The following is a 9,998-nucleotide window of genomic DNA, read 5'->3' on the forward strand; positions in this document are numbered from 1 at the left end:
GGAGAAGATCCCAGGAGCCATTCAGAACTGAAACCCTACTGTGGCAGTTTCCTTCCAACTCCTTTTGGAAATACTTGCTGTCTTACAACTCACATCTGTAATGAGAATCAGAAAATAGCACACTTCGCGGGACCCAACAACATCTGCTCTGTGAGAGCCCATTAAAAATCATGGCCAACATAACCAGCTATTGCCCTGTCATCCTTTATTGATAGTGAATGGAAAGTGTCATAAGAAATATTGAGGATGCAGAATATTTTTTTTCTAGTTATTATCTACCATTATCAAGCTGATTTTGTTAAGCAGATTTGGCACTAACAACCAGCAATAGCTAATAAATTCAATCTCAGGCTTGCAAGGTTCTGACAGATAGTTGGCAGCTGCCTTAAATGCAGGGAAGAGCTCTCCTAGTGTGGGTTGGAAATGCTTATTTATACCATACTGTGGGTCTGTTTGCCCCAAATTTTGCTGCCTCATTTTAGTAGATGTCATTGGTGTGATAGATGCAAAGGGTATAATAACTGATATAGTATCCAGCTACACTGGAGATCAGTACAAATGGATTAAAGGTAGGAAACTCAAGCCACAGCTGTTACATTTTTACAGTAAGAATGAGAATCTCCATTTATAAATGCAAGATTTGTGGGAAGGAGGTAGCTAGGCCTCACCATAGAATTCATTTAGCTGTGAATGTCTCGGTGATTAGCTTTTCTGTGCTAAGAAGGATATTATGCAGAGGTTTTAGACTGACTTGCTGTTAACTGGTGAGAGACTCTAGGAGAGACCGGCTACACAACTAGCCTCGGTTTGTTCTTAGGCCTCCTTTCAGTATGCCTTAAGTGTGGAAGACGACGTGCTCAGAACTAGGCACAGGCTTCAATAGCCTGTATTTAGCTGAGATGCTGGTTAGATAGGGGTTGTATGTGAAAGGGAAAACCAGTTGGAAAGAAAGCTACAGAGAGCCTGAGCTCTCTGTTGCAGTAACAGACCATGTACACGTGGAGAAGTTTTAGATAACTGAAACCTTCACCAACCACGTTTTAGTGGTAAGTGATGCTAAGAATGTGTACAGAAACTGAATAAGCGGAAGTCTCATGAGACAGGTAAGTTTAGTCCAAAAATTCCAAGTTACACAATGGACTGTGAAAACCACAATATACTTGTGTAACTGAGCTCCACGTTTTATATTCAATGCATTTTATCATATCTCATTTACTTGGAAGAAGAATCAAGAATCTGTCCCAGCACTGGGTGTAACTGAGTAGTTGACAAGCCTATGACCATTAAAGTTAATGCTGAGTGAGGGGATGAAGAAATTAAAGGACTAGGAAGCTCTTTCTAACTGGAAAAGAGAAGAAAAGAAGTCAGGAAGTTAAATTCTGCAGTGCAACTAAGTTGGGCATTGCTGACATAATTTTTTTTCTTCCTATGTGATGAAAGTTTCTCTGGACAGTACAAGACTGGTGGTGAAAAATTCAGATTAACTACGTTGCACTGTACATCTGGATCTACAGTTGTATATGAGTGAGACGATCAGCATTTCCCATCTCTGGCTGAGCATTCCCCCTCTCTCTCTGTTAACAGGCCTTACAATTCCATGGCAAGACTTCAGAAATAGTTATAAGTTTCTTTATACCACTACACCTTCCTTCCTCAAAAAGGAAAAATAGAGTAGTCAAGAAATATACACTGACATCGTGCAGCAACTCTAAAATTCAATTAAAAAAAATGCTGACAGCATTTCACACAACTAAAAAAATACTTAAAATAAAGCACTAAATGCTGTTTTGGAAAGTGTGTGGGTGATGCCACCAAGCATTATGCACCATGATGAACTCGCGTAGAAAACGGATAAAGCACAAAAGCATCCCGTTGCCTTTATAACAGACACATCGTGCAGCTTCTGAAGGTGTCATGCAATGCCCACTAGCCCTTCTGCTGGGAAAGGCCGTGAGCTACCATTCCACAGGCTGCCTTTTCAGTTCCTCTTACATCTTCATCAATCTCCACTATATCTCCTCTCATGTCTTTCCTTCAGGCTGAAGAATCTTAATCTCATCCTTGTACAGAACCTTCCAGAACTCTGATTATCCTCGCTGCTGTTCTGCAAGCTGGACTAAAAAGGACAAAATACCACACTATATTTTATATAAAGGTGAAGGTTTTGGAGGTAAACAGTCCTCGTGTGACAGGATCCTCTTTGCTCCATTCCCAAGTCCTTTCCCAATGCTTTCTAACAGGTAGTTTATTTTTTGACCGCTGCTGAGTGTTGAGCGAGTGTTTCATAAGAACGGTTATGCCCCAAGGTCCCATTTGTGTGTGTAAGATTTAACTCAGAGCCCATTAGTGGCAGTAATCCCAGGACTGTTCTTCCCTAATGTGCATAATTTATTTAGGTTTACTTACAATGAACTTCACAGAGATGGTCTCTGTTACTATTTCTCTCACTGAAATACCCCACTGCCTCATTAATGGTAATTGCCCTTCTCTTTCAATTTGTCCAGCTGATCAGCAATTCAGACGGAGAATGATTGTTCCGTACACCACTTACTGCCTCTCTGTCAGACCGTATGAAGGTACCGTATGCCCAAAAGGTTTTGTGATTGATTTAACTAAATATACTGCTTCTTTGTACAAACATGAATTTCCATCATCCAAGGCCACTGTTAGCGTGAAGGACACGGCGATGCTCGTGCAGCGGTGGGCAGAGCGCTCCGTCTTGAGCAGGGCACAGGATGGGCTCAGCTGATCAGTTTGTTAATTGGACTCCACCCATTTTTTTTCCTGATAAATACTATTTTGAAATATGGGTTAAATTGCTACTGAGAATTTACAACTCCAACACCAGGGTAAAGAGCAGTTTTGTAGCCTGCCTCTTCCTGTGCACTTGAATATTGTTTTTTCAGAGGGTAAATCAAACGAACAAGCATCTACATGATTCCTTGGTACTATGACTGCAGTTTTCTGACCATAAATGTCTTCGTGGCCTGAGGAAACTGTGTAGCATGTCCTTCCTCACTAGAGGAAGAAGGGAAATGACATATTATGATATAAATCTATTTTCTTGAGAAACTTTCAGCTGAATGAAGAGAAAATGCATCAGAGAAATGACAGATCTGCATAAACTGAGTAAATAGCTGTCTTAAACCCTTGACATTTGTTCCAGCTGGCTGTAGGTAATCTGGATGACGTGTAGGTCCTTGTGTGCTTGGGTAGTAATGTTTCCCCTGGCACTGAAGTACGACAAGAAACAATACCGATGCAATTTGCAAGATGGGAAGAAACCTTGACTGTATTTATTGTCTTACCTTTTTCAGAAGCCGGGGCAAGGTCAATAAAACTTCGACATTTTTCACCTTTAAAAGAAAAGGATTATTTTATGAGACAGAAGTTAACTGATTTTGCTCTACCTCCTCTTTCTGACTAGTGTTTCTGCCATCGATCCCACCTGGACCTCTACAGGACGACTAACTTGTCTCACACAGCAAGCAGACATCTACCCGTGCCTCCAGCCTGGACCAAAAATGCTATGCTCACGAGGCTGGACTCTCCCTTCGGGTCACAGTCCCTTCATCAGGAGTATGAAATACACCTCGTGAAGAAAAACGTTCTCTCTGACGGTTGGGTCCCTGTTGGGTCAGTGCTGCTCTTTCCCACGGCCAGGAATAGTGTTGCACTCCAGAAGGAATATTTCACCAACACTTTTGCCCTCTTTCTTCTCATTGTCAGGACGAAGCCTGTGCCCCACCAGGGTCTGACCGAACCTCCCGGCGCCAGGAAGCGATGCCGTGGGACAGGTGTCTCGATAGACAGATACAACATGCCACCAGGACAGACAAAACCTGAAGCACAGAGTAAGCTCAGCAATTGCATAGAATCTACAAAAAAATGTTTAAAAAGCAGGCAAATGCCTTGCTGTGACTGTCACAGAGCCCTGTGCCACTCCCTCTGCTTTGTGGCTGCTGCAGCCGTTTCTCAATGTAAATTAAGTTTTCTCTGTTTAGGACTCCAGCCCTGTTGTTACAGGCATTCTGCAGCAGCCTGTTGCTTCCGAGCAGGAAAAGTATCTTAAAAGTAGATATATTGACCTTTCTTTTTACTTCTCCAGGCAATCAAAGATGTCTAAAAGAATTCCTCTGCTCTAGGTGCATCCATAGCCCAGGATGCAGGTATGGAACTTCCAATATGGTATGTTCCAAGGTGACCAAGAACCTGCCTGCCTCAAGGAATCAGAGCCCAGCATGCCTGCCAGAGGTAATGGAGAAGAATCCATTTTGTTCTTTAATACTTTAATTGATGCAAAGGCAGCTTCAGGAGGAGTTTTTTTTCATTTGTTTTGCTCAATTTTAATTGCACAGTGAAAAAACTGATTTAAGAAAGCTGAGCTATTAAAAAAGAATAAACAGTGATGTGCTGTAGTGATGTTGAATTCAGTGTGTAATTTTTTTTTCTGAGTTGTAATTAATTATATGTACAAACCAATACAAAATGTTAATCTTTACGGCATCTTTGTTGGAGGCATTGAGATAAAAGTAACCATTGAAATGATAGCTCTGCTGAAATAACAAACTATTATAATCCTATTATTACCACATTTATTTATTTTTGCAGCTTTAAACCTATGCTAAATATACTAAAAAGTGTTGTTTTCATAGTTCACTGTCTGTTTGCCTCTGTGTGTGTTGGTATAAAAGAAAAGAAAAGGTTCACTTGACACTGAAATGAATGTTTCAATATCTGTGTCCATGGCATAGGGAAGGACTTCTACCCTGTGAATCCAGGAGCTGTCAAGAGGACAGTGAAGAAAAGGAAGGTATCAAGCACCATCTCTATTGGAAAAGAAGTAGGCAGGACAGTCCGTATCTGAGCAGAGGAATGTCAGATGAGTAAGTTATTAAGTTTTGGGGCAGACAGACTGAAGGATATCTGATGGATCACCGAAATCACAGCATCCCAGAAGCGTTGTGTTGATGGGAGCCCGCAAGTCTCTTGTCCAGCCTCCTGCTCAGAGCAGGACTATTGCCAACACCTGATCAGGTCAGCTGTGACCTTGCCCAGCCAGATATTTCGAGGATGATGGTACCCATTCTTTAGTGACTCCAAGGATGGAGTTTCTCCCCTGTGCGGGTCCCAGGGCTGCATCCTCCTTCTGGAGAAGTATTTATTATGCCCAACCTGCTTAGCCATCCTTCCTCTGTAGGGAGATGGACAAGCCCAGCTCCCTCAACTTCTTTTCACACGTGGTGTGCTTTAGGCCCCTGATCAAGAAATACAGAGAAACAGGTGGACTATAAAAGACACTCCGCTGTAAGCAGGAGTCTTTCTCACTCAGAGCCTCTGAGTTTTAGGGCATGAGTTGTGTCAGGAATGCATTGACAAAAAATCAAGGGAATAAAGGGAGAGTGACCTTTAGATTTGGATGTGATATAAGCAGATTAAGCAGCATTTTTCATTGTAGCCATGTGGATCTGTGGTTTGGGTTTGGCTTTGTGGTGGGGTTGTTTTTGTTTGGGTGGGTTGTTTTTTGGTGTGTCCCCCTCAGGTGTAAGCTATTACTTTTATCACTGTTTCATTTTAACCAGACTTCAGCTAACTGGCTAGCACACAGTCACCTCTCACCTGTGGTTGCAGTGAGTCTGAATCCATAATCCTGGAAACCTTTAACAAATACGCGAGTCTCTAACCTGTTATCCCAAGACAGCCAAAGGGGAATGGCACTGGCTACTACAGGAACTGCACAGGCTGTTCTGAGAGCTGGAGATACGCAGTGCCTTGACAATACATGGCAAGGTACGAAGCCTTTTGACACAAGGTGCCTTGTCTGCAGGACAGATGTGGAGAGTGTGCAGGACAGATGTGGAAAGTGTGATTGATCACAGGCTATTTGGAGGAATGGGCATCCTCATCCTCCTTCAAATCAGCTTGCCCAGAACACCCTCTCTCCCAGGAGAGCTGGCTGTAGCTGAGGCCTCCAGTTTAAATTATATGGGCAGAAAATGCTGGAGTGTCCAGGAAAAGTCCCTTAGGAGCCATAGTGCAAAGAATGACTGTAGATTTGAGACAGAGAAAAGCCTGGAAGGAGGTCACTTCACTTTCAACAGCTGGTATCTGGATTGTGCCTGGCTCACTACTCACTGCTCACTCAACCTTTAGGCTGTGGTAGGAACTGTACAAGCACTTCTGATGAAGAACATTTCCCTTCATTGTTCCCGTTGCTGGAGCACTGGAAACCCCTCCTCCATTTACAATGGTAACCACTTCAACATGCAGACATGCATCTCAGTGAAAACTGAAGATATCAGCCGTACTTTCACTGTTCCTCTTAGGATTTATTCTAAGTTATTTTTGGGTATCTTGTATAACTGATCTCTTAAGCCCTCTTAAGTTTAATTTTAGACTTGGCAGAGTTTATCCTGCTGTGCTGCCCTTTTCCAGATGCATCTTCTCCTCATAACCAGGCTCCTGGAGAGTCTTTAGAGAATATAGAAAAGGCTGTTTAGAGATGTAACAAGAAGAGTATCCAGGATTCATCCCCCTGATAGTCCTGCCTTCACCCAGCTGTGGCAGCAATTTGGACAGAGGAGAAAGCCAGGGAGTGAGCTCTGCTGCACATAACTCACATAGAGAGATGTGACATGGCTTTAACGCTCTCCACTTCCAAGCAGGAGCAATGGCCCTGTACACTGCGTGTGACGCTCTCGGAAGCTCAGCAGTGTCAGGGAGCTGCTGGAGGCTGAGGAGGCAGGACTGACTGACCACCTCAACATAAGTAAGAGCGAAGCACTTGGTACCGACTCCCTCTATGGCTTCCCAAGCGTGAGGCAGAAACACCATCTCTGCAAAGCCTCGCAAATCCGTTCCCTCATAACCAGACTGGCTGTGCACGGGCTCAGTTGTGTCTCTGCTGGGCTTCCTGAGAAGGGGGCGTGGGTCATAGGGCCCTGCAGGTCTGGGTACTAGCAACTGGGAAGCCTCAAATTTGTGTGTGTTTTTCTCTAATTAATCTAATCCTGCATATGTGCACGTCTCTGTGTATTTGTAATTCATCAGGGAACTTCAAAGTGAACCAGCCAGAGTGGGAGGAGACGTACCTGGGAAGACCCAAGGTCTGAGCTGGTGGCTGGTAGGAGCTCTGAGGTCTTGGTATGGGTAACGGGCTTAGGGAATACCTGAGGGACCATTTGTGTGGTGTGGGTGTGCATCTGCAGAGGGAAAGGGTGCGCCTGTTTCAGTAGTGATGTGCAGAGAGGAGGGAGCTAGCTGACGGGAGTGATGTTTCTGTGGGTGCTGGTAAAGGCACGGCTCTCTCTGGGTTGGTCTGTGTGGCCAGCCCCACTGGTGTCACGCACACTTGCACGTGTGTGCTTGCAGGTGTGCGCACCTGCGCCCTGAATACATGCCTCAGACACCTCACTTGTCCTAGCACGTGGTGGGAGTGGTGCTGCTCTCCCACCTTCTCCACTGCTGAGTCCTGCTGCAGTGTCACGCGCACTTTGGGTGGCTGTGACTCCGTGCTGGAGGTAAATGCTTGTTCCTCTCACCTTCCTCAGGCAGAGTTCAGAGGCAGCTGTGCCTCCCTAGCCTGAACAATAATTTGAAAGCAAAAGCTAAGAAAGAGAAGTCGCTTTTCCAAATCCCCAAATTCAATGCTGCCAGAAAATGAAGACAAACAGGTCCTGTCGATCCATCCTGGCTCCAGGGCTACTTCCCCCGTTATGCCCTGCACAACCCCGTGGGCCCGGTGAAACGGCACTGGGGCAGATCAGATGTGCCGAGCTGCAGCTTCCGAGCGGACGCAGGCTGGCGTTCTTCTCTGGGTCTATGGAAGACGCTATGGAGCAATTAGAGAGCTACACAGGGCAGCTGGAAAGGCAGATGCATGTGCACACAGGTTGGGTCTAAACTACAGCCCACAGATGTCCTGCCAAGCTCCCTGTGCACACTGGAATCACTCTGACTTTCAGCTTTTGGGAAACCCACGTCTATTCTACTGTTTCTTTCACCTGATGTCTAAAATGTATGGTTTGTTTGTTCCTGTCTTCAGGATCCTACACTGCACAAAAACGGTTGAATTTTTCCAGAGTATACCTCAGTAAACTGGTGGTTTAGTCTGAAAATTGGGAAGAGGGCAGAAAACGCACCTAAAAAAGCATAGGCTTTCAGACAATATTCTACATTTACAACATGGCTGTTGCAATAGGAAGGACCAAAAGGTGATGTACTGGATCATACCGGGTCTCACGTTCCCGAGTTCTCTCTGCCTCATTAATAGCCAGAGCAGCAAAATAAAAACAACTCTGAAAAATCCTAGTTTGTATGTCTTCCAACTACACAGTTTCACAATATTCCAGTTAATTTCACTTAAAAGAAATCCAATAGTTCTGACTGAGAGAAGGAGCTCTGTTATAACTCTGATTTTCAGCTTGAAAAAAAAAAAAAAAGAAAAAGCTGTCTGTATTCCCTTACTCTGCATAAAATTTTACGAGTTCAAAAGTACAGTTCTGATGGAAATTTAAATGATTAAATTTCATTTAAACAGCATTCCCTTTTAGTAACACTCTGGCTCCCAGCCCACGAAAGACAAGGTCCCTTTTTTTCCCAATAGGCCCTAACAAATCTTTATCTCTCCAATTTTATCTGGAGTCATGTGATTCTGATGAGATCCCACTGAAAGTAAAACCATTATATTTGTCTAAAAAAAGATATAACCCTCAAGGGATCCCAGCCTAGACGAGGCTGAGGACTGCAAGACAACTTCAGTGAACTGAAGTACTACATTAGGGAAAATACAGGTTAATGAGCTCACTCAAACAGATTTGTATCAGGTTAATTAACAAGTGAAATATTCCACTTTTGATTAAACTGATCCCAGACAGAGCATTTAATTGAATTTTTTCTAATAAAATATCGAGCCTTAATCTGCAAAATCAACATTTTCCAGCTGACCATGTTGATTTTGCTGGAGCAATATTTTCTTCTGGAAAACAAGTTCATACAGAATTACACTAAATTATGTCTTGAACTATCCAAACAATTGCTTTCTCTCACTCTGACAGCTGTCATTCATAGCTGCTGCCCATCAACATTATTCTTACTTCCAAATAACATGAGAATTTGTTCCATTTCTCAGCCTCTGCGGAGATAACTCACAATCCTTTTGCCTTTTGGGGTTGTTTTTAAATCTGAATGCTATACTACTCTTTCAGCAAACTCTTAAAACTTTCCACCCTTTAAAGTGGAAAAGCTGAAAGGTTTCCACTTTTTCATTTCAGGCATGCATTTTTCCTCAGTTCACATATGCACAAAGAAATGGTAATGATTTCTTTAGAGGGGTATCATCCCACTCTGGAGCTTGCCCTTGGCTGGCTGGAGCCGTAGGTAGCTGTGCAGGGGCAGAGGGTGCAGGCAGAGCAGGGAATACGCCAGCACGTTTGTGCTGACTGGGCCTATGTGCCATGGCAACTGCGTTTGCTGCACTGCAACTCTCCCTGATGTGAAAAATCTTGCACAGGATCTGAAAGCAAACATCTCCACAGGCTGCTCTCAAATCATGTCTGATTCAAACACATCCGAGTCATCTGATTATCTTGGTAAGACCTGATGGATGTGTGTACACATCTATCATTTGGAGAGCTAGAAAACAGTTCAGATATTTCTAAATTATTGGGAGAACCAAGGAAACAATGTTGCTGAGAGAGGCTTCCAATGATTCTGGTGTCAAATTGGACCTGGAAAACATTAAATCAGACGAAGAGTTGCTTTCAGCATTTCAAAGCACGGAATGGGCAGAGGAGAGTTTTTACCTGTTCAGCACACAGGTCACCATCTGCCACACTGTGCTTGCTCCCTGCTAAGGGAAACATGCCAAAATACACTAGTTATCGGGGGTCCAGTATCCGTGGGACTATAAGGTCTCCCCAGACCAAAGCAGTAAGGAACCAATAAAACCCTAAAGCCCTGGTTGTAGAAGAACTGTGGTTCAACAGCTCACACTCTTT

At 43.8% G+C, this 9,998-nt stretch overlaps 1 protein-coding gene across 1 annotated transcript in view; it reads right to left on the reverse strand.

Moving 5' to 3' along the window:
- GSG1L (GSG1-like) overlaps positions 1-9,998 on the reverse strand; it is a 54,982-nt gene that overhangs the window by 35,285 nt on the left and 9,699 nt on the right. The window contains exon 2 of the mRNA XM_010153852.1: positions 3,309-3,356. Coding sequence (XP_010152154.1) covers positions 3,309-3,356 — 48 coding nt within the window. The remainder of the gene's footprint in view (positions 1-3,308; positions 3,357-9,998) is intronic.

Source organism: Eurypyga helias, unplaced genomic scaffold (genome assembly GCF_000690775.1).
Source record: "Eurypyga helias isolate BGI_N326 unplaced genomic scaffold, ASM69077v1 scaffold2066, whole genome shotgun sequence".
Classification (NCBI taxonomy): domain Eukaryota; kingdom Metazoa; phylum Chordata; class Aves; order Eurypygiformes; family Eurypygidae; genus Eurypyga; species Eurypyga helias.